Source organism: Megascapheus bottae, chromosome 22, assembly GCF_031878675.1.
Source record: "Megascapheus bottae isolate mThoBot1 chromosome 22, mThoBot2.hap1, whole genome shotgun sequence".
Taxonomy (NCBI): domain Eukaryota; kingdom Metazoa; phylum Chordata; class Mammalia; order Rodentia; family Geomyidae; genus Megascapheus; species Megascapheus bottae.
The window spans coordinates 11,187,735-11,212,077 of record NC_143530.1 but is presented as its reverse complement, the minus strand read 5'-3'; the positions used below and the strand labels follow the sequence as shown (position 1 = coordinate 11,212,077).

Below are 24,343 nucleotides of genomic sequence, written 5' to 3'. Positions count from 1 at the left end.
CAGCGGTGCTGTGGTAGCATAAGGGCGAGTTATTCCCCCACTCTGTGCTCAGGGTCCTTATCTGTAAAGCTGAGGCAATGGCAGTGCCTACCTCACGGGCTGGTGAGGCTATAATGAAAGCACAAGGCTGAACCAGGCCAGTGTGTATGTGTGTTAGTCACACGCTGCTCTCTCCCAAATTGTGTGGGGTTTGTCTCTGTCCCCCTTGATTCCGGACAGGCCTTCCCACAAGTACAGACACAATCACAAATGCCCAGCATCCTTCCTTGTAGTCACTCGCCATTCAACAAACCTGCTGGCCCCTTCAGCCCCTCTGCCTCGGCGGAGAGGGACAGAGCAAACTGCATCTCCCCAGATGCCATCCGGGTTTTTTGTTTGTTGTTTTGCAGTACTGGAATTAGAAACTGAGGCCTCATCCTTACTTGGCTTTCTTGCTTAAGGCTACCATTCTGCCACTTGAGCCACAGCGCCACTTCTGACTTTTTCTGGATATGTGGTACTGAGGAATCGACCCAGGTTTTCATGCATGCTAGGTGAGCACTTTACCACTAGGCTATGCTCCCAGCCCTCCAGTCCTGCTTTTTGCTAGTTATTTTGGAAATACTCAGTTCTAAGATTCTGGGGCTTGTGTTGGAAGGGAGGGACTGAGTCCTGGGAACTCCAGGACAGTAGTCCCTACTGCAGGGGCTAGGAGAACAGGGAGTGCCTGGCTCTAATCTACCCACGAGGAGAAAACCCAGTAAGCTCCTAGATCCTGGAGCCCCCAGAAGACCCTGGGACTTTAGGAAGGAGACAAGGGTGCTGGTGGCTCATGCCTGTAATCCCAGCTCCTCAGGAGATGGGGATCTGAGCATCACAATTCAAAGCCAATGGAGAAGGAAAGTCTATGAATCTCCAATTAACTACCTAAAAACCTGAAGTGGTGCTGTGGTTCAAAGTGGTGACACAGTAGCCTTGAGCAAAAGAGCTCAAGGAGAGTGCCCAGACCTTGAGTTCCACCCATAACCCACAAAAGAAAAGACGGGGGTGGCTTAGTGAGTATCCAGGAGACACTACTCAGAACCTCCAGCCTTCATACTTCAACTGACATGTGAGTGACATGCCACTTCTCCCATTTTCCAGAGGACAGAGGTGGAACGGAGTGCTTAGCTTTTTATTTATTATTACTATTTATTTACTTATTGTTACTATTTTGACAGTGCTGGGATTGGAATTCAGGGCCTTTCCATGGTCAAGCAAGCACCAAGCCACAATACAACCACATCCAAGATCCTTTTAGTTCCTTTTTTCACATAGCAAGCTTTTGCCCAGGTCTGCCTCCTTGAGTCCATGTGGGGTGTACAGGTCCCCTGTGCCCCAAAGGACGCTTAAGTGACCCCCAGCTACCTGCAGGCTGCTGTCATAAAAAGCCAGCCTCATGCTTGGGGGTGTGGGCGGAGGGGCTGGAAGAGTTCTGCATGCTCAGACTGTCCTCTGGGCTGCACCCCCCACCCCAGTTTTTTGTGTCTGTCCTAGGCCTGCACTCAGGGCCTGAGCACTGTCCCTGAATTTTTGCTCAAGGCTAGTGCTCCATCACTTGAGCCACAACTCCTTTTCTGTCTTTTGAGTGGCTAACTGGAGATAAGAGTCTCATGGATTTTCCTGCCTGGGTTGGCTTTGAACCTTGATTCTCAGAATTCAGCCACCTGAGCAGCTAGGATTACAGGTGCAACTTACCAGCGCCCAGCAACCTTCCTCTTGAGTGACCCATCTGCTAGCCTGTCTCTGATTCTCAAAGTGCTACTGATACTGGACCCCAGACTGCTTGGTTTAAAAGGCCTTGACCCAGCAGTGGTACAACACCCGATAAGCAAGCATACTGAGTGAGTTGAAGGCCCTGAGTTCAAACCCCAGGTCGCCATAGCTAGGAGGAGGGCCAGGAACCAATCAGACTTCAAAGGTGGATGAGCTGAGATTGTAGATGATGACCACACATCATCAAGACAAGTTTAATTATGTTCTATAGCCTCGGTTGAAGATGCTGGGAAGTGTGAAATCCACTTAGAAGGGCCTCTGTGCCAGCCAACTCAAATTAAAAAAGCCGGCCAATGGTGACTGTCATGCTAACTACCCAGGAGCCTAAGATCCGAGGTTCATAGTTTGAAGCCAGCTCAGGCAGGAAAATCCATGAGACTCTTATCTCCAGTTAGCCACTCAAAAGACAGAAAAGGAGTTGTGGCTCAAGTGATGGAGCACTAGCCTTGAGCAAAAATTCAGGGACAGTGCTCAGGCCCTGAGACTATTAGCTCCAATTAACCACCAGAAACCCAGAAATGGAGCTGTGGCTCAACGTGGTAGGGTGCTAGCCTTGAGCACAAAAGCTCAGGAACAAAGCCTAGGCCCTGAGTTCAAGCCCCATGACCACCAAAAAAGAGAAAGAAAAAGAAAGGAAGAAGAAATGGAAAGAAGGAAGGAAGGAGAGAGGGAGGGAGGGGAAAGGGAAGGAGGGAAGGAAGGAAGGAAAGAAGGAAGGAAGGAAGGAAGGAAGGAAGGAAGGAAGGAAGGAAAGGGGACTGGCTCTGAAAGCTAGAGAAGAAAAACATGCCAAGGCAAGGCCTCCCTCTTTCCCTGCTGGTGGCGGTTAAGCACAGAGCTGCTGGGACTGTAATCAAGCAAAAATGCTCCTAGGTCCTGAGTTCAAGCCCCAGGACAGGCACACACACAAAACTAGACATCTGAACAAGCCCCCAATGTGGGTAATAGATAGTTCACCCCCTTGATTGAGTGGAAAGCCAAGGAAGGGTGAGGAACGAGGCACAGCAAGGAGCAGGGTAAGGAAGCCAGAGTGGAGGTCTCTAAGGGTTCAGGTCAGGCTTGGCTTCTGCAGCAACATCCTCAGGGGAGCTCCCTGGGGCTAAGCGGTTTCTGGGGCTAAGGACTCTCTGGGGCTGGGGGGCTCTGAGGCTAGGGGTGGCTCTGAGGCTGGGGGCTCTAAGGCTGGGGACTCTGGGGCTGGGAGGCTTCAAAGCTGGGGGGGAGCTCTGAGCTTGGGGGAGCTCTGAGCTTGGGGCTCTGGGACTGGGGGCTCTGAGGCTGGGGGCTCTGGAGATGGGAGGCTCTGAGGCTGGGGTGAGATGCCGTTCCCGAGAGGCTCGAGCAGCTTCTGCAGTGTATAATTTCCTGCAATTTCTGCCTTTCACCCTATCTTAAAAAAAACCATATTAAGTTCTTCTAAAACAGCAGGATTGCTTCAATTTACGACTCTTCGCATGCTAATTGAGCTGCTAGGGAGAACACTGCAAACAGCCTTTCTCTCCCTTCCAGCCTGGCAGTGCTCGGGCTCCCTGGCATCTCAGCCTTCCCTGCCCTGCTAGGCTCTGAAGTTGGAGGTCAGAGGTCAGGCCCACGGGCCCACCGGCCTATGGGAGGCCTGGGTCAAGAGGGGAGGAGTCTGTTCTCTCCTGTTTTGGGGTTTGCTGGCAGAGCAGGCAGGGGATGAAATCAAGGGCTCGTCCAAGGCTTGCTCAGCCCTTTACGCCCCAAGGCTGGCCCTTTGGCTTTTTAGGTTTTGTTTTTTTTTTCCAGGTTTGGCTCCTGTCCCTCCCCATCTATCCTAGCCGCTGGCCTTGGTCCAGGATCATCCTACCACCTCCTCCTGGCATGCACCCTCATGCCTGGCTCTCAGACTTAATATTTTAAAGTGCTATTTCAAACAATAGAAATCAATGCTGAAATCCATGATAATGAAATATCCTTTTTTTTGGGGGGGGGTACTGGGGATCAAACCCAGGACGTTGCACTTGCCAGGCAGGCGCTTTGCCACGGAGCTACATTCCATCCCAACATTCAATTTTTTGTTTTGTTTTTTTGCCAGTCCTGGACTTGAGCGCAGGGACTGAGCACAGTCCTTGACTTTCTCAAGGCTAGAGCTCTACCACTTGAGCCTCAGCACCACTTACGGCTTTTTTTCTAGGTATGTGGTACCGAGGAATCGAACCCGGGTCTTCGTGCATACTAGGCAAGCACTCTACCAGTAGGCCAAACTCCCGGCACCCCAACATTCAATTTTTTAAAGTAAAGACACGCATCTACAACTGAATCAACTGGGAAGCACAGAGAAGGCAAGTAACTTCCCCAGGGTCACACAGCAGGCAGGCAATGGTAGTTGGTCTGGATCTAGAACCCTAAATCTATTTTTTTTTCTTTTCTTTTCGTCAGTCCTAGGGCTTGAATTCAGGGTATGGGCACTGTCCTTGGACACTTTTTTGTTCAAGGCTAGTACTCTGCCACTTGAGCCACAGCACCACTTCTGGCTTTTTCTGTGTACATGGAACCAGGGTTCCAACCCAGAGCTTTGTGCATGCTAGGTGAGCATGCTACCACTAGGCTACTCTCCTCGCCCTAGAATCCCAATTCTTTTTTTTTTTTTTTCCCAGTAGATCATGGAGCTTGAACACTGGGCCTGGGCTCTGTCCTTGAGCTCTTCAGCTCCAGGCTAATGCTCTGCCCTTGAGCCACAGCTCTACTTTTGGTTTTCTGATGGTTAATTGGAGATAAGTCTCACAGACTTGGTGCCCGGCTGGCTTTGAAAGGCAATCCTCAGATCTCGGCCTCCTGAATACCTAGGATTACAGGCGTGAGCCAAACCCTAATTCTTAATGACACCTAATCAAAATCAATCAAGTCCACCCCCGAAACAATGAGAACAAGGACATGTTTAATGCAGTATGGCTTCTGCTGTTTGTTTCCTTTCAGAGATCAGGTTCAGCCAGGCCCTGTCAGGTGTGGTAACACCTGTAATCCCTGCTACTTTGGAAGAAGAGGTAAGAGGCTCGAGGTCCAAAGCTGAAGTCAACCTGGGTAAAGCAAGAGATTTATCTAAAAAGCAAAAGTACTGGGCTATGGTTTGAGAGGTAGAGAACCTGCCTAGAAAGTGTGAGTACCAGAAAGAAAAAAATGTCAATAATAACGTGCAATGATTAGATATGTGTTTTCTAAGATACCTAGTCAAGAAAAATGCAGGCTGTAAAACTAGATTAAAAGAAAAAAAATGTATGTGAATGCTCAGAAAGCCGCCTCAGAGGAAACACATCAAAATGTCAACAATGATTATCTCAGGGTGGTTTTCCTATTCTTTGTGTTTTTTTCTATATTTTTCAACTTGTCTAGAATGAACATGTTATTTTTTTTTTTCAAATCAGAGATTATTTCTAAAACTAAAAGGCTTCATGCAGGTCTTATCACCACGCTGTATCTGGGTCACTCACATTGAGAGGCTAAGATGAAGAGGGTCCAGGTTCTAGGCCAGCCCAGCACAAACCAATTCCTGAGACCCCAATCTCAATGGAAAAAGCTGGGCGTGGCAGGACACACCTGTCATCCTAGCTATGACAGGAAGCGTAAGGGGGATCGTGATCCAGGCTGGCCTGGGCAAAAAGGGGAACACTATCTTGGAGAAACTAGTTCAAAAACAGACTAGAGGTATGGCACCTAACAAGCATGAGATCCTGAGTAGAGACTCTGTGAAAATGTAGATGCTGCCCCAGTATGAATGAACAGGCTTGAGCAATGGGGTGTGTGTGTGTGTGTCCAGGGTGTGTACAGTGTGAAAGGTCAGCTACCTGGGCTGGCTGGAGCCTGTGCTCTGTATACAAGCCGCACAGGTACACATGAGTATCCAAATGCAGTGGCTCACAGCTGCCCAGAGCCAGCCTCCATCCCCATGGGGAGAAGTCACCAAGGTGTAAGGCTAGGTACCCCGGCTCACACCGGTAATCCCAGCACTTACGAGGTGGACTCGAGGACCCTGGAATTCTTGTTCCAGGACAGTCTGGATTACATGAGAAAAAGCATATGTCCCGGATGCCTGGCATGACGAGGTCTGGGGTGGCGTGGCAGCCCCTTGGGGACCTGGGCTCATCCCACCAGCATCAACCACCACCCTGTGGTATCTGGGTCAAGTCTGATGGCTGGAATCTGCTTTTGCATTTAGGTTCTAGATGAGCAAGTCCTTTCTATCACCTATCAGAGTGCAGGGGTGACACGCTGGAGCCTACCCCATCCATCCTCTGCCATCCCCAGCCGCCCACGCCGTCCCCAGTCCCTGAGGACCAAGGCAGAATGCATTCATTCATGCAGGAAGCCACCTCCTAGGCTCCGCCCTCTTCCTTTGATCCTCCCACTGAACTGCCGGGCTGGAAGACACAGCCAAACAGCAGTTCAGATGTAATTATTTTAATTCAGCCAGATGCTGGGGATTAGTCTCTTTGCCTAGCAAAGCTGGGGGGGGGGGGGAGTGGGAAGGGAGGTAGAGAGAAGAAAGAGGAGGAGGAGGAGGAGGAGGAGGAGGAGGAGGAGGAGAACATAGCTCAGCCAAAGATATGCCTGAAGAAAAGGAGCTGACAGCCTGAGAAGTGGGGAGGGAGCCTCCCTCTCCTCCCCAGCCCTGAAGTGAGAACTGCTTCCCACCATCCCCACAGGAGGGAGAAGGGAGCCTGAAGAGGAGGAGGGGGGGAGAGAGTGAGGTACTGTGAGGTACTGCAGGATGCAGTTTATGGGTGGCTGGAGTACTAAGCCAACAGCACCAGAATTCTGTGCAGTGTTGGAATTTCCAGGAAGAAATCTTCAGCCAGGAAAGTGAATTCAGGCTTCAGGAGATTCAGACCACACACAGCACCGTGGCCTCCTGTTCAGTTAGATGGACCAAACGATGTATCAGTGGATGGATGGGCGGATGAATCAATACATAGATCAACCGCTGGATGGGTGGATCAACAGGTCGATATATAGACCAACAGACGGATGAACAGATCACCTTCGTCCTCACAGTAACCCCTCAGCCTCTGGTGTCTGCACATCTGCTGCGGATGCTGAACAGGAGTTCCCCCAGCCACCTAATTCATAATAAATGAAGCCTCCCTGAGCTGGGACAGAGCAGCAAGTCATGAGCCCAGCACGGGCAGGGCGAGGGTTATTTTTTGCAGATCCAGGGAGGTAAATGCACAGGGAGGATGAATGGCCGCCAGGACAAACAGCTCACACGCTGTCTCCCTTGTCTCCCGGGGTCAAGTCTGTTCTCACTCAGGGGCCCTGGTCTCTAACGGAAAGCTCTGAAAAGCAACCCAGTGGTAAAAACCCTGGACTCTCCAACCTCACTGCTAGCTTTCAACTGTCTTCTCTTCAGTGGCTGTGTGACTTTGGAGGGGTTACGGAACCTCTCTGTGCTTCTGCTTCTTTGTGGAAATGAAGACCCACAACAATCCACGGGCTATGACAAAGTATTCTAGTACATGTTGTAGCTTATAATCCTGTGCTCAGTGTGTGTTGGCTTACCCAGTTAACCCTCTATACCACAGAAACACTGGGAGGGGGGGGGTGGGAGGGTCTATAAAGTCAAAACCGTGATTCTTATAATGTAAGACAAAGAGCTTTCCAGACAACCCCTGGCAGGGACATCACAGACTGGCTGCAGAAGCAGGACTTTTACATGGCATTAAGAATGGAACACAGGGCCCTGTGCAAGCTAGGTGACATGCCACCTCTAAGCTATACTCTGAGCCACTCTGGCTGCCTTGTAAAGCAAGGCTACACTTCGATTGAAGAATTCCTTTTTACATTTTTTTGCCAGTTTTGGGCTTGAACTCTGGGCCTGGGCACTATCCTTGGGCTTTCTCAAGACTACAGCTCTACCACTTGAGCCACAGCACCATTTCTGGCTTTTTTCTATGTTTGTGGTACTGAGGAATTGAACCTGGGTCTTTGTGTATGCTAGGAAAGCACTCTACCACTAGACTAAACTCCCAGCCCCTCGACTGAAGAATGTCTATGAAATGCTACTAGAGGCTTACACCTGCAACCCTAGCTACTCACAAGGCTGAAATCTAAGGATCTTCATTTGAAACCAGCCCAGGCAGAAAACTCTGAGAGACTCTGATCTCTAATTAACCAAGACCAAGCTAGAAAGGGAGCTGTGGCTCAAGTGGAAGAGAACCGGCCTTGAGTACAAAAGCCCATCCCAAACACAAGTCCCTGAGTTCAAGGCCCAGTACTGGCAAACACGCACACAAAAGATAGGACCAGGAAAGGTCAGAAAGTCTTGTTGTTTCTCCTCACCACTCCAGTCACAACCGCACCAGCCCCAGTATGCGGTCTCTGTCCCTCCTGCTGCAGGTTCACCTCTTCTCCTCCCCAGGACCTCAGACTCCCACAAGGCACCTAACTGAACTGAAGTCTCAGCCTGGGAGGTTTGAGAGATTAGCCCTGATTTTAGAATGAGCCTGATCTGGTTTGGAACTATGAGTGCACTCTGTCACCTCTGATAAAATGGGAATCCTGTCTCTTTGGCTTCCAAGGGGTGGTTACAAATTATGAGCAATGTGCCTGACAAGTCCCTGACACGTGACTGACAAGTGCCTGCACCCCCTGAGACATTTTATCATTGCTGTGAATCATCAGATCCCTTAGCCCCTCCCTCCTGGGTGGCCAACGCTGCCCCCCTGCTTCCATCCACAGTCCTGAGGCACAGACAACTGGGAGAGCTGCCTGGAGATGGCAGACTGCATTCCCCAATACCCTGCACACACACACACATATACACACACACACACACACACACACACACACACATACAAACACACATATAATCCATGCATTCACACACGCACACACTCTCATGGACACTCTCATGCACACTCTCTCACAACCCTCCACCCCCAGATAAAAGTGGAACCAAACGTCAAACGCCCAGGACTGAAAAGGCATAATTCTGCATATGTCCTTCCTGCCACTGCCACCAGCTCCCTGTCTGTCTAAGCCTAGTTCATGTCTGCGCCCCAAAGCAGCTGATGATGTCTTCTAGGGCTGGCGTCCTCTGCCCTTCACCACATATCTTTATTTGGCCTATGGAGGTTGAGATATTGGATCTGACACTTGGAGCCCTGGACCTGGGGTCTAAAAACTCTGGGTTTACTTCTGCCCTGGGTCTCGGAGTATGCAATGCTAAAGAAGGGACCTTCTAGGGCCCCAGAGTCCTGCCAGCTTGGGAATCTCTGCTGGGACACCAATGTGCTGGATTAGCAGGCCCTGCCCACCGGCCCTGCCCACAGCCACGCCCATCATCCAGCCAGCCAGTTCTTCACTCAGCCCGGTCCTCTGCCACTCACCCTGCAATTGCTGAGCTCCTCAGCTGACAGGATGATGGAGCCACACTTCTTTCCAGGGACGCCTCTGGGAGAGAAGAGAGCAGAATGGAAAGCCAGATATAGGTAGCCAGCGCTGACAGCCTGGCCTCAGTCCTTCCCTGCACCCTCCCCCACCATGCGGATCTACCCACCCCCCTGTCCCTGAGAAGACCCAGCCTCCAGGAGTGCTTGTGGCAGTGTGGCCTAGGGTGCTAGGACCTGGGGCCAGGAGCCCGGCCCGGGGGCTGCCCACCCCCTGTTGTCTGTGCCCACCAGGAAGGCTATGTCTACTGTGAAGGTTCTAGAATCCCAACTGCATCCAGACTCACCCGGAGGCTTCCGGACCAGTGGTTCTCAAACTTTCCATCCAAACATCACTTCTGTGGGCAAAAGACCTGATGGACGGGCCACCCTACCCTGCACCAGCTGGCCAGTGACCCCCATGTGCCAGCTGCAAGCCCCTCAGGATGGGATAGAGACTAGCAAGGAGGGGTGAGGCAGGGGAGCTGGGGTCCTCTTGGTGGGCCTGGCCCAGGCTCTGCCTCCCCTTGAGTCCCTTAGAGCCCACCAAGCATGTGGCCAGCCAGCCCCATGCGGGGCCCATCTTGAAGGCCTCTTTCTACACGTAAAGTATGTACTGGGTCCAGGGGACCCCACTTCTCCTCTCATCAGATGGGACCCCAAGATCAACCCATTCCACTCGGGTGTTACAGACTCAGCTAGAAGGACTCCCCGCCTCCCTCACTACCAGCACCAGCACCCAGGGGCTCCTGGGAGGGAGACGGTCAAAGGTCTGGCGGCATAGCCACTACGTCATTACTGCACCCCCTTTCTCACCCATGGAGAGTGTAGTTGCATGGGTTGTACTAAGATTCCCACAGCACCAGGCCCACGAAGGGCTCGCGTGCGCTTTTCCTCCTGGCTCCCTTCTCTTCATCACCATGCAGAGCTGGTCAAATGTAGCCCCATCTCCAGCCACACCCCAGGCCCCAGCATGCGATCTGTGGAAGATGCTTTGAGAACCACGGCTGGAGGACCTGCTCGTGGCTTCTGGAGGGAGTGTCTCCCAACCAAGGAGGCTGGGGGGAAGGTGACAGCCCAGGTCCCCTCCAAACTAGGTAGACAGAACGGTGGCCATAACTACAGCCTTCCCTAGCCCTGGGCAGGTGGCAGGGCTGCCAGGTTGTCTGTGCCCTAGATGTGGGCAGCTGAGCTGAGTGGTTCAAAGTCCTCCGGCACCTGCTGGTCTGGTCGCCCATGGCAGTGAGGACTTGATGTGTGGCCGGCAGAGAGAATCCTCAACTCCAGCCTCCTCCACCCCTTGCTTCTCCATCTGTTTTCTCTGCCTTGGAGGCCGGCTTCTATTTCTGATCTTTCTCTCCCTCCTCTCCAGCCCCAACTGCTCCCACTGGCTTGGCCTTCCTTCCTCTTCCTCCCTCCCTCTCCAGCCTCTGTCTCTCTCCGATTCTCCTCTTATAAACCAGCCACCCTCTACGAGGGGCCCAGAGTTCCTGTTCCAATAGACAGAAAGCCAGCTTCTAGACCCTCCTTCCTCCACGCAGAGGCACGGGGAAGAAGCGGCTGGGTCTCTCCAGCCAGAAGAAGAAAGAGAAGGCGGCAGGGAGAGCCTGCAAAGCCTGGATTGCATGCAGTTGGCATTAAGCAAGTGGTCAGGGTGAGGGTGGCTCTGTCCAGCGGAAGAGAGCCATATCCAGGCTGTGCCATGGGTGGTAATGAGGAGCTGGCATCAGATAGTCCAGGAGCAGAGAGGGAAGTAGGGAGCCATGAGGGTGGAGGAAGGGGGCACAGAAGGAGGCAGGGAAAGGGCAGTAAGAGGGGGACAGGGAGAGGAAAGTTGGGCAGTGCCTGGGCCCCTTCATTCCTGAAAAGGCTTTCTCATTCCTACCTCGGAGCCCCATCTGCTCACTGAAGTCCTCAGAGCCTGCACACAGCAGTGGTGCCTGATTCCCCGCTGCCTCCAATGGAGGAGCCCAGGTCAACCTCAGGTCTCCAGCCAGGGCCCAAAGTGCCCGAGAGCTTGTGGAGGGGACCCAGGACTGTGGGCCTCCCAAACAGGGCCCACCTACAGGAGCCCTTGCTGAAACTGGCCGGGTGTGGCAGGATGCCAGGCCGGGGGCTGCCCGGGGACTTACCCGTTGGACACAGCTGGCATGGGTTTGCCCGTCCTGGAATTCAGGCTGAAGGCCCCTATCCTGCGATGAGAGGAAGAGAGGACCTGCCATAAGCCTGCCTCCAGCTAAGGCTGCTTGAGACGGGGATGTGTCCTGAGGTTGTAAAATGAGGCCCAGAGCCACAGGCCACAGAAGGAGACACCTTCCCACACCTGAGGTGGGGTCCAGGACAGGTTAGGCTACCTCTGAGCTCAAAATGGGGTCCCAGCACCCCTGGAAAAATGTTCCAAATGTACTTTGGCCAGGCCCACCCAGATTACAGGGTAGAAAGGGGGGGTGGGGGGAAGGGGGAGAGCAATGAGATGCTCCCTAGAGGTAGAGAACCAGCTTATACTTCACTGGGCCTTGGGGTCTAGCCCATGGATAGGGAAGAATGCTGCATGTGGGCATCATGTTCTGGGGAGACCTGTGGTCCCCCTCAAGTTCATATGTTGGCCACTGTACCCCCAGTACCCCAGAATGTGACTGAATTGGGGAACAGGGCTGTGTGTGTGTGTGTGTGTGTGTGTGTGTGTGTGTGTGTGTGTGTGTGTACGTGCTGGTACTGGGTTTTGAACTCAGAGCTGAGATGCTGTCCTTGAGCTCTTTTTTTTTTTTTTAGACCATCCTGGGGCTTGTAGTCAGGGCCTGAACACTGTCCTTGAGCTTTCTCATGGCTAGAGCTCTACTATTTGAGCCACAGCACCACTTTTGGCTTTTGTTTTTTTTTTGTTCAAACCTGGTGCTCTATAACTTGACACAGTTTCAGGGCCAAAATTTAATTTTTTAAGCATGATCCTGAGGCTTGAACTCAGCTTTGGTTATGTCTCGAAGCTCCTTGCTCAAGACTAGCATACTACCACTTGAGCCACAACGCTACTTCTGGCTTTTTCTGTGACTTGACTGGAGATAAGAGTCTCACAGACTTTCCTGCCCAGGCTGGCTTTAAACTGCAATCTTCATTCAGATCTCAGCCTCAAAAGTAGCTAGGATTACAGGCATGAGCCATTGGTTCCACCTTTTTTTTTTTTTTTTTTTTTGCTGTTTTTGGTCCTTGACTTTGAGCTTTGCTCAAAGCTTAGTACTCTACCACTTGAACCACAACTCCACTTCTAGCTTTTTGGTAGTTAATTGGAGATCAGAGTCTCACAGACTTCTCTGCCCAGGCTGGCTTTGAACTGCAACCCTCAGATCTCTGCTGCCTGAGAAACTAGGATTACAGGGGTGAGCCACCAGCTGCAACTGTTTTTAATATCCACAAGAGATTGGTCCCAGACCCTTCCTTGGATAAGCCAGTGTCAGGATGTTCTGGCCCCTATATAAAGTGGGGCAGCGCTTGTAGGCACCTCCCAAGCTGTGGCTCTCCATGGAGGGAGGGCACTGATACAGTGTGCAAGCTTGTTGTAATATGCTGCAAAGCAAAAAGTTATGACAAAAAAGCCCGGGAGCATGGCCTAGTGGTAAAATATCTGCCTAGCATTCATGGAAGTCCTGGGTTGGATTTTTCAGTACACACATACAGAAAAAGCCCGAAGTGATGCTGTGGCTCAAGTGGTAAAGCGCTAGCCTTGAGCAAAAGAAGCTCAGGGACAGTGCCCAGGCCCTGAGTTCAAGGCCCAGATCCAGCACAAAAATAAATTTAAAAAAAAGGGGGGGGTTGGGTGGGAAGTGTGGCCTAGTGGTAGAGAGCTTTGCCTAACATGCATAAAGCCCTGGGTTCTATTCCTCAGTACCACATACACAGAAAACACTGGAAATGGCGCTGTGGCTCAGGTGGCAGAGGGCTAGCCTTGTATAAAAAATGCCCAAGGACAGTGCCCAGGCCCTGAGTTCAAGCCCCAGAATTTGAATGAAAGAAAGAAAGAAAGAGAGAGAGAGAAAGAGAAAGAAAGAAAGAAAGTAAGTTATGACAAGAATGACGTCTGTGTGTGCTATAGTGCCCCCACCCCGTATTTTCCATCTGGGATTAGATGACTCCATGATGACAGAATCCACAGACACTGAGGGCCGACTACACAGACCTCACAAGTAAAGCACTGACTCTCCCATCTGCTCTAGAATAGATGCCCATCAAGATTGCTGCCAAGATGGCTTAGTCATGAAGGCAGCTAAGCTTAGACATGCGGGGCCCTCAGGGGCTTGAAGACCCCTCTCTCACCAGCATTCCCTGCCACCGTCATGTTTTGCATCTGGCATGTGCTTTTCTCCCACACAAAGTCTTCCTCAAAACCCTAGCCCCACCCAGGCGTGCCCTCTACCAAAGGTGGACACAGGAATTGGACACAGCTGGCAGGAAATGGGCTACTGCTAGGACTGGGTATCTCTGGCCAGTCATTCCACCCAGGTATAACCAGTGCTATGGTGAGGATGGGGTCAGGCACTTCATAAAGGTCAAAAGTCAAGGGCGGGGTCTACGCTTAAACAATGGTTAATATGGACACAGGCCAATGGGAAGATGGGCCTGAGTTCTTCTGAGGTAGATAAAAAGTATAAAATTACAATTAATCTAGGTACAGATGGCACTCGTCATAATCCTAGTTACTTGGGAGACTGAGAATGGAAGGAACAAAGTTCAAGACCAGCCTAGCAGAAAAATGCTTGAGATTCCCCCCACTTCTTAACCTATAGTTTGGTACAATAGCATAGGCCTGTCATGCTAAGCTCCCTGGGAGGGTAGGGGGCCTGAAAGCAGAGGAGGATCACGGTTCTAGGTTGGCCTAGGCAGGAAAATCCACAGGATTCTTTCATATTAGAAAGAAGCCGGACACACTGGTGAGTGTCTGGATTTCTAGCAATGACAAGAAGCCTAAAACAGGTGAATCGTGGTCCAAGTGTGTGCCTGGGCAGGATGTGAGACCCTATCTCAAAAATGACGAGGGAGAAAGCAGGGCTGGTAGCATGGCTCAGCTGGAGAAGGCTTGCCTGGCAACTGTAAGGCCCTCAGTTCAAATCTCAGTACCATCAAAAAGATATATACACTTGAAATTGGTTACAGTACTTCTGTATGAATATCTTCATTATAAGTGAGTCTTAAGAGAGTGTAGGTATAGCTGGGCATGTTAGTACATGCTTGTACTCAAAACTGAGGCATAAGTACGGAGGGTTTGAGGCCAGCCTAGGCTGCATAGTCAGACCCTGTCTCAAACAAAAGACAAAATAATTTAAACACATGCACACACACACACTTACACAAAACTGCACCAGTGCTCACACCTATAATCATAGCTATTTAGGAGGCTGAGACCTAAGGATGGAAGTTCAAAGTCAGCTGGGGCAGACTCAAAAACTGGAAGTGGAGCTGAGGCTCTAAGTTGTAAAGCACTAGCCTTGGAACAAAAAAGAGCTCAGGGACAGCCCTCAGTCCTTGTGTTGCAGCCCCATGACTGACAACAAAAATAAAAAATAAAAACAATCGGCCAGGGGACCAGGAGTTTGGCCTAGTGGTAGGATGCTTGCCTAGCATGCACGAAGACCCAGGTTCGATTCCTCAGTCCCACATACATAGAAAAAAGCCAGAAGTGGTGCTGTGGCTCAAGTGGTAGAGCTCTGACTTTGAGAAAGCCCAAGGAAAATGCTCATGCCCTGAGCTGAAGCCCAGGACTGGCAAAAATAAATAAATAAATAAAAAACAATTGGCCAGGAGTTTGGCCTAGTGGTAGAGTGCTCGCCTAGCATGCATGAAGACCTGGATTCAATTCCTCGGTACCAAATACATAGGAAAAGCTGGAAGTGGTGCTGAGGCTCAAGTGGTAGAGCTCTAGCCTTGAGAAAGCCCAAGGACAGTGCTCAGGCCCTGAGCTCAAGCCCAGGACTGGCAAAAAGAAAAATAACAACAAAGAAGTAGACAATGGCTATTGACAATCATGACTTCCCCTGTAAAAATTCCTTTTTTTCCACTTTTCCATGATTGCAAGGAAACGATTTGGTTCATACTTGCTGGCTGTGCATTTTGCTGCGAACTTGCTGGATTTCCTGACTGGTTTTCCAAATGCCAGTTCTTTATAACTGTGCTTTGCTGGCATTTACCTACAAGTGGACACGATTCTCGTTTGCAAACAATGGAGTACTTACAGCCCAAGCTAAAGGTTGAGCTGGGTAAATTCTTTGGGTCCCCTTCCACCTGTAATTCTAAGTTAAATCTTAACTGTTTTGTGAAAATCATAAAGGGGTTAGGTTAAGTAAATAAAATGACTACTTCCCTGGTGGGTTTTTTTTTTTTTTTTTGCTTTGTTTTGTTTGTTTTCCTTCTTTATCTTTTGGGTGCCAGTAATGGGGCTTGAACTCAGTATCTGGGGGCTGTCCCTTAGCTTTTCTGCTCACCTCTAGATTTTTTGATGGTTGATTGGAGATAAGTTTTCCAGACTCTCCTAGGCAGACTGGCTTTGAACCTCAATCCTCAGATCTCAACCTCCTAAGTAGCTAGGATAATAGGTATGAGCCACCAGAGCCCGGCTGACCCAGTTTCTTGATGAAGATGAGGTATTGCTTACCTTTTTCCCAGGCTTAGATCTCAAATTCTTTAAGCTTCAAAACTCTTGCTGTTCTTCATAAGTGATAGAGATTTTTCATTATTTTTCTGAGAGCCCAGAGATGGGAGCTTTCAGAAGACAAAAAGGACTTTCTTGGGGCTGAGAATGTGGCTTAGTTTAGAGTGCTTGTCTAGCATGCATGAAGCCCTGAGTTCCATTCCTCAGTACCACATAAACAGAAAAAGCCAGAAGTGGTGCTATGGCTCAAGTGGTGGAGTGCTAGCCTTGAGCCCAGAGAGTCTCAGGGACAGAGCCCAGGCCCTGAGTTCAAGCCTCAGTGCCGCCTGGAGCTTGTTCTAGTCTGCAGGCTGTACTTGCTTGGGGCCTGTGCCTGGGGGGAGTTGGGGTGGGGCAAAAGAGTGGTCACCTCTAGTGCCTGGCCAGCCTGGCAGAGGTCACCCCCAGGTGTCACTGTGAGCTTGATGCATTGACTCCAACCAGCCAGCTCTTAGCAGAGTGCACAGCAGTTAGGGGAGCCAGCAAGACAAAGTGCACCCCATCTTCACTCACGTGAGTGGCTTCTCCAGACGGCTACCAGAGGACCCCACAATCTCTCCCAGGGTGCAGAAGGCCTGGCCCAGGAAATCCTGCTGACACAAAAGACGGGTGTCACCTGCTGTTCCTGTTCTGCCACCTCTCCAGTCACCTGGGCTCAGGCTTCGAGGGGTGTGAGAGGACATGACACAACAGGGCATCATGACTCACTGGCACAGACTCACTGGCAGTCACAGGCAGAACTCACATGTTTGGATAAGTCAGGACTTTTGGAGTCGACGTCGTATCTGCAGGAACAGAGAGACAGGGTGAAGGTAGATAAGGATGTCTTGCCCAGCACTACTGTTTCTTCAATAGAGTTGAGGCCCCGCATCCCCTAAGCAGGCTGACATGGAAGTGTTGGAGGTGTAATGGCTGATGTTCTGTCTGGATCTAGGGATAAACAGGTGCAAAAGTGCCAACTGCCAGTACCTCACACCTGCCTGTAGCTACTCAGGAGGTTGCAATCTGAGGCCTGTGGTTCAAGGCCAGCCTGGGTAGGAGTGTCCCCGAGATTATGACCTCCAATAAATGACTCCGAAAAATCCAGAAGTGACGCTGTCGCTCCAGTGGTAGAGTGCTGGCCTTGAGTACAGAGAGGCTTAGGGACAGAACCCAGGCCCTGAGTGAGTTCACGCTCTAGGACTGGAAAAAAAATGTTTTTATTTAACCCAGGCACCGATGGCTCACACTGTGACCCCAGCTACTCAAGAGGCTGAGATCTGGAGGATCATGGTCCAAAGCTAGCCCGGGCAGAGAAGTCCATGAGACTCTTACCTCCAAATGACCAGCAAAAGCCCAAGGTGGAGGAGTGGCCCAAGGGATAGAATGCCAGCCTTGAGTGAAAATGCTGAAGGGGAACATGAAGCTCCGAGTTTAAGCCCCTCATGTAAAAGTGCACACACACACACACACGCGCGCGCGCACACACATATATGCATGCACACACATGCACACACACACCAGAAAGGTCTGTGTATTTCATGTTGTATGTGTTACACATTGTTAAAAATGGAAGAACTCAATTAATTAGCTCTGGCTGTGTCTCGGGTGGCTGCACCGCCTGGCCTCGCTCTGCATCCTCACCTGGCCTCCATACCCACCTCCATTCCCACCTCTGCAGCTAGCTGCTCTAGGCCCAGTGTCTCTTAGGGAACAAACACTGCCACCAGCTGCCACCCTGAGCTCTCTGTTTCACCAAGATGGCACCAGGAGACTTTTCCACCTGGACCTGCAGTGTCTTCTACCTTAGTGCTTCCTTACTCCTCTACTATGCACCTCCTTCTTTCCCCTCCCCTCCCCTCCATTCCATTCCTCCTTCCCTTCCTTTCTTTTCCCTTCTCTTCCTTTCCCTTCCCTTCCTCCCTCCCACCCTCCCTCCCTTCCCCTCGCTCTTCACTGTCTCTCTTTTTCTCTGTAGTACCAATATTTGAACTCAGGTACTACCCCTGAGTCTTTCTGCGCTCAAGGCTAGCATTCTACCACTTGAGCCACAGCGCCACTTCCAGGTTTTGTTTCGTTTTTTTTTTTTTTTTTTTCTGTTACGTGGTTCCCAGGACTGGAACCCAGGGCTTCATGCATGCTGGGCAAGCATTCTACCAGTAGGCCACATTCCCAGCCCGATCCTCCTACGTTATCCTTCCTATTGTAGCTGAGATGACAGCATGGGCCACCCAGCCCATCTGTTGACATGAAGTCTAGACTTCTCTGGCCAGGCTGACCTGGAACTCAGATCTTCCCAGCTCCACCCCCATGCAGCTAGGCTGACAGGCCCCAGCCACCGGCCCCTGGCCCAAACCCTGTCCTTTCCCATGCTGTCTGCCAACTCTGGGACACAGACCTTGGTAACAGCTCCCACCACCCATCTCCTGAAAGAAACAACATGGACGCAGTGCCCCATCTGCTCACCAAGCCCAAATCCCACACTGACCTTTAACGCTATATTAACTCTGGGGTGAGGGTAGAGGAGGCCCTGCCACAAAACACACTCTGGCCTGGTGCCAGTGGCTCATGCCTATAATCCTAGCTATTCAGGAAGCCGAGAGCTGAGGCTTGAGGGGTGAAGTCTAGGCAACAAAGTCTATGAGACTCATCTCCAATTCGCTACCCAAAATGTTGGAAATGGAGTTGTGGCTCAAGTGGTAAAACACCACTTGAGGGCTGGGAGTTTGGCCTAGTGGTTAAAGTGCTTGCCTAGCATACACGAAGACCCGGGTTCGATTCCTTGGTACCACATACATACAAAAAGCCGGAAGTGGTGCTGAGGCTCAAGTGGTAGAGCTCTAGCCTTGAGAAAGTCCAAGGACAGTGTTCAGGCCCTGAGCTCAAGCCCAGGACTGGCAAAAAAAAAAAACAAAAAACACCACTTGAGCAAAAAAAAAAAAAAGCTCAGGGACTGGACTGGTGCCAAACAACAACAACAACAACAACAACAACACACACACACACACACACACACACACACACACACACACACACACATGCACCCTGACCAGGGGTCAGTCAGCAGCACCTCTTGGTTACTTGGGGAGCCTAGATCTGCCCTGTCCCCTCCCCTCCCCTCCTCTCCTCCCTCCATCAAGCTGGGTCTGCTGGGGAGCACTTTTGTTCCGAATCCCCACCTGCTTCCCAGGTCCTGGGATGGGGTGGCTTTAGCTAAATGTCACTTCAATCCTGATGATGCTGGGCTCCAGGAGTGTCACAGCTCCTCTGGGGTAGGGGTAAGGAAACTGCTATCCCCCCCAACCATGTTCCCCCAGGCTCCCCTACTCACAGGTCAAAACGGAGGTTTTGCTTCTCCTCAAAGAAGTAATCCACGATAAACTTGCGCACGAAGTCGGGGTTCAGTGTGTTGTCAATGACCTCCGTGCGGCCAAACTGGAAGAGAAAGTTGGAAGGAGACCCCCATGAGCTCCCAGTCCTGGCTCTAGGAGTGGAAGAGGCCCCAGGGCAGGGGTAAGCCCCCATCCCACCACTGGGACTCACAAGGTCTTGAGTTCAAGTTCCAGGTTGAAAAAAATACAATTAACAAAAAGGAAGTATGAGTATAAAAAGTTAACCCAAAACCTCTGCACTTGGTGGAATATTATTCAGCCCTAAACCAGATGACCGTCCTGTCACTCACCACATTCAGCATGAATGAACTTTGAGGATGTTGCCCTAAGTCACAAAAGAACCCGGGCTGTGTGACTCCCCACCCAGGAGCAGTCACACAAGCAGGGAGCAGAGGGCTGGGTGGAGGAGAGGGAGCTTAGTGAGTATGGAATGGCCATTTTTCAGGTTGAAAAAAACTCCATTTAACTACCAAAAAGCTGGAAGTGGCAGAGTGCTAGCTTGAATAAAAGAAGCTCAAGGATAGTGCCTTGGCCCTGAGTTCAAGCTCCAGGATACGTATGTATGTACACACACACACACACACACACACACACACACACACACGTAAAGTTCCTAGAGATCTGCTTTCCATACTTCACAGATCAATACACTCAAAACAGTTATAATAAAATTTCCAGGGGCCAGAAGTTTGGTCTAGTGGTAGAGTGCTTGCCTAGCATGCGCGAGGACCTGGGTTCAATTCCTCGGTACTACATATATATAGAAAAAGCCCAAAGTGGTGCTGTGGCTCAAGTGGCAGAATGTTAGCCTTGAGAGAGCCCAAGGACAGTGCTCAGGCCCTGAGTGCAAGCCCCAGGACTGGCAAAAAAAATCCGTTATAATTATTATTAATTAGCATCACTAGGGCTTGAACCCTGGGGGAGTGGGGCTGTCAACAGTGGAGCTTGAACTCAGGGCCTGACACTGTCCATTAGCATTTTGCTTAAGGCCACAGCTCCATTTCCAGATTTTTGCTGGTTAATTAGAGATAAAAGAGTCTCACAGATTTTCCTGCCCAGGCTGATTTGACACCATGACCCTCAGATCTCAGCTTTCTGAGTAGCTACAATTACAGGTGTGAGCTATTGGCACTTACCTGGCTAGATGTGTGCATGTATTGTGTCTGTACACACATGTGTGTGCATGCATATGCATGTACATTTAATCACATACTTCAATCACTCTAAACCCTTCAAACCATTCGCTCTATGATCCGGGCACGCAGGGCCTTGTTGATTATCTTTCCTGGAATCTCACCATGAATAAGACAGATAGGTGCAAGACAACATATTTTAAATAGAACACTAATCTTTCTAAATATATTAGCATGGAAAGTAATGACTAAAGTAAACAAGTAATCTTCTGGTGGGAAGCCTCGGTTCATAGGCCTCCTCCCCAAACTCCCACCCAACCCCCTTCCCCACATGGCTGGCACAGCTGGGGTACCTGGACCACAACTCCCTGCCCAGGGAATCAGGGTCCTTTTCATTCAATGCCTTTCTGTCCCTATCTCGTATTAAACCAACCACATCCCAGCCAATCTCAGCTTGGAGATGGCTCTCTTTTTCCAGGGACTCCCAAGCCTTGTGGCCCCCACAGCTGCCCCTGGTTTCTGGCACGAGGCAGGAACGGATGCTGGTGGTGCTGGGCCCCTGGACACCCTCTCCCCATCTCCAGCACTGTCAGTAATGACCAGCCAGCTTCTCTTCATCCCATTGGACGATGAGCTCTCCAGCTCCATCCTCTTGTCATCTTTGCAGCCACAGCCTTTTGTGGACTCCCAGGGGCAGGCAATAACCTAATGCCAAGTGCCTACCATGCAGAACCCCTGAAGTACGGAGCCCCTGCAGTGTGCCAGGGCCAGCTGTATCACCACAGGACAAGCTTCCCACCTCTTGAGATGAAAGCACTCACTTGTCAGGAGCTACACAGCTAAACCCCCTACCTCAGGGCACTTCCCAAACCAGATACAACAGGGACAGAGGACTGGCCACAGCTTCCACACTCACCACCAGCCACGACCGGCACACAACGGACACCCATAGGTTGGTGAATGAATTAATATGGAATAAGGAAATGAAGGCAGGAGCTTGAGTTTTATCTTTGCTACAAGGTAACTGTGTGGTTTGATCAGAACCATTCCTCATCAGGAGATGGGAGACAAAATCCTCCTGCCTCTGGATTACAGGCGAGTGCCCCCTCCCCCCTTCCCCCCCTACCTTCTAGGGTTATCATTCAATTCAATTCTTGTATAAGTCTTACATTTTTGTGCGGTGTGGAGGGGGGGGAGATTAGTGAATGCCAGGCCTTGCCATGCTAGGATGGTAACACCCAAAGGAACAGGCTGCCCTCTCCCCCTGACAGCATGGTAGGTGTCCTGGGAAGAAAGATCTTGGACATGCAGAAATTGGGAGACCATATGCCCTGTGTCACCTGTTGGTACTGGTATTGCCTCTGAAGAGTTCCCCCTCTGCCTTCGTCTTAGAGCTACTATACAACTCTGAAAAATGTAGAGTGGGTACAGAAATCCAAGCCAGCTGTGTACCAGGTACATTCCAGAATGCAGCTGGTCCTCACCCTGATTAAGAGAGACAAGTCTTCCTGATTCCTTCCTTAGAGCAAATTTAAATGAGTCTTTATCATGCACATATTTTATGATTGTACAGATGTCAGGTTTGCCCTTTTTTAAAAAAATGCATTCTGTAACAGGTGCATTTAGAATATACCTTATCTTACCAGGTGCTGGTGACTCACGCCTGTCATCTCAGCTACAAAGGAGGCTGAGATCTGAGGATCACAGTTTGAAGCCAGCCTGGGTAGAAAAGTTCCTGCAAAACTTCAGTCTCTCATTAACTACCCCAGAACTGGAAGTGGCTTTGGCTCAAGTAGTAGAGTGCTAGCCTTGATTACAATGCTCAGAGACAATACTCAGGCCCCAGGTTCAAGCCCCATGACTGACCCACAAAAGAAAACATACAACCTGTAGCAAGTGCATTTAGAATATACCTTGGCTCAATTCTCCCTTCTCCAGCCTAGACCAATTAAATGGGGGTACAGTGGGTGGGGCCCTGACAAATGTTCCTTCTAGGTTCTCTCAGAGGCTCTAACAAGCAGATGGAGTTAAGAGATGTTTTACTATTGAATAAGCTGGAATCTAATATTTACTGAGTCACTGAATGCTCCAGAGATCAGATGGATCACTTTCTTATTCAGTCAAGAGAGGAAAGGATCAGAGAGGTTGAGTACCTCATCCGGGTCACACAGACAGACACTGCAAAGTCCATGATACTTTCCTTCATCCAACTGCAGGGAACCATTCCACACTATGAAAATCCACCAAAGAGGAGGATTGGGAGAACATGGGGTTGAAGAAGACGGCAGGGGGTGGGGGGAGGGGTATGTGTGGGGTTCTGTCTTATCCTGCAAATTCTATGACACTCCTTACAAAGGAATGCCCAGGGGTTCAGGGGGATCCTTGGTGTAGCTGAAGACTTGTTTTCAGACAAAAAAGAAATTCTCCTAATGTCATTCTTGTGGAAGCTTCCAAGCAAACACTCAGGTTCCACAGAATCCTCCAGAAAGATAAGACTTCCAGCACTCCCTGCAGTCTGCCCTCCTCAAAGGCCATCTACCCTCCAGGCCCTGCCTGACTCCAAGGAAGACACAACATCACATGGTGCTAGAAGCTTCTAAATGGGGATTCCCCTAGAAGCTGACAGTGCCTGCAAAAGAAAGGGGGTTCCCCTGGAAGCAGGACTGGAGAGGGGCAGAGCCCCCCATGTGGGAGTGGAGGGGAGCAGGAGGGGCCCAGCTGGATAGGGAGCAAATGGTCAACATGCATGGGTGTCTCCAGCTATGGCGGTAAACCCCAATCTAGGGAGGGATGAAAGATGCTTATGGCTCCACTGCTTGAGCTAAGATCTGCAGGGAAAGAATGCTGCACAGGTCTTGGAGTTGATGGAGGATTAGCCAGGGGTGAGGAGGCATTGCAGGATGGGAGAGGGGAAGGGAAGAAGCAGGGGGAGGTGACTGCCAGTGGGTGTGCACAGTTCTACTGGGGCGGGGTGGAGCGGGGCGGGGGGTGGGGGAGTGTCAGCCCCTCATCACCTGGAATCTCTGCCTGCTGCCTGGAAGCACCCATCCACCCTTCTAGTCCATTCCTATCCCTATACCCACATTTTGGGAGGTCACGTGGCTCACAGTAAAGGCCACAGGAACCCCAGAACTGAGCTCACGGAGCTGACAGACACAGAGAGGCCCAGGAAAGGATGGGGCAGTGGGCGGGCATGGATGCGGTGGGCTGAGGAGTGGAGGTGGGGGCAGCGGCTGAGATGGGGGCTGGGAAGGAAGGGAGCCTGGGAGGGAAGGCGCTTACCTCTCCGTGAGGCTCGTGCAACAAAACCCCAGTGGGAAAGGCCTCTGATGGGCCACAAAGCCACCCAGAATATCAGTCAGGCTGAGTAAATGACAGGGTGCCAGCCCCAGTGAGACCCGTGAAGGGCAGACTGGAAACGTCCTTGGGGTCTGAGTGGCTCCCAGGGTTCTGCTGTACATACAGTTGGCGTGGGGGGGTGGGGAGTCGGTGGGTCCCACTGTCTTCCCAGCACCCCATTGTAGAGAGGCAGTCCTGGCTGGCTTAGTCCCCGCCTTACTGCTCCAGACCACACCACACGCACTGCGCACCCCAAGTCGGGACATGGTGCCCCACACTAAGTTGGTCCATGATGTAAATATTAGTCCTCGTGTAGCCCCCACTGTGTGCACAGCCCTCAGTGTTTTCCACGACAACCTTAGGAAGTTAGTGCCACTGTGGTTCCATCTTGTACACAAAGGCTCAGAGCCATGGAAAGAGTCACACAGCTAAGTGAGCTGTGAGAAAAGGAACCTAGGTGGTGAACAAAGAGCCAATGGAATCACAAACCAACAAGTTTTTTTTTTTTTTTTTTTTTTTTTTTGCCAGTCCTGGGCTTGAGCTCAGGGCCTGAGCACTGTCCTTGGATTTTCTCAAGGCTAGAGCTCTACCACTTGAGCCTCAGCACCACTTCCAGCTTTTTTATATGTATGTGGTACCGAGGAA

At 50.8% G+C, this 24,343-nt stretch overlaps 1 protein-coding gene across 4 annotated transcripts in view; it reads right to left on the bottom strand.

Annotated features, from left to right (window-relative positions):
• Cpne5 (copine 5) overlaps positions 1–24,343 on the bottom strand; it is a 69,177-nt gene that overhangs the window by 24,561 nt on the left and 20,273 nt on the right. For 2 of the 4 annotated variants that reach the window (XM_090355773.1, XM_090355772.1), the window contains 6 exons: positions 19,166–19,269; positions 16,601–16,640; positions 16,369–16,445; positions 11,312–11,371; positions 9,488–9,538; positions 9,141–9,204 (listed from right to left, as the gene is read on the bottom strand). In XM_090355773.1, coding sequence (XP_090211899.1) covers positions 9,141–9,204; positions 9,488–9,538; positions 11,312–11,371; positions 16,369–16,445; positions 16,601–16,640; positions 19,166–19,269 — 396 coding nt within the window. The remainder of the gene's footprint in view (positions 1–9,140; positions 9,205–9,487; positions 9,539–11,311; positions 11,372–16,368; positions 16,446–16,600; positions 16,641–19,165; positions 19,270–24,343) is intronic. The other 2 variants (XM_090355774.1, XM_090355771.1) reach the window with 1 other exon arrangement.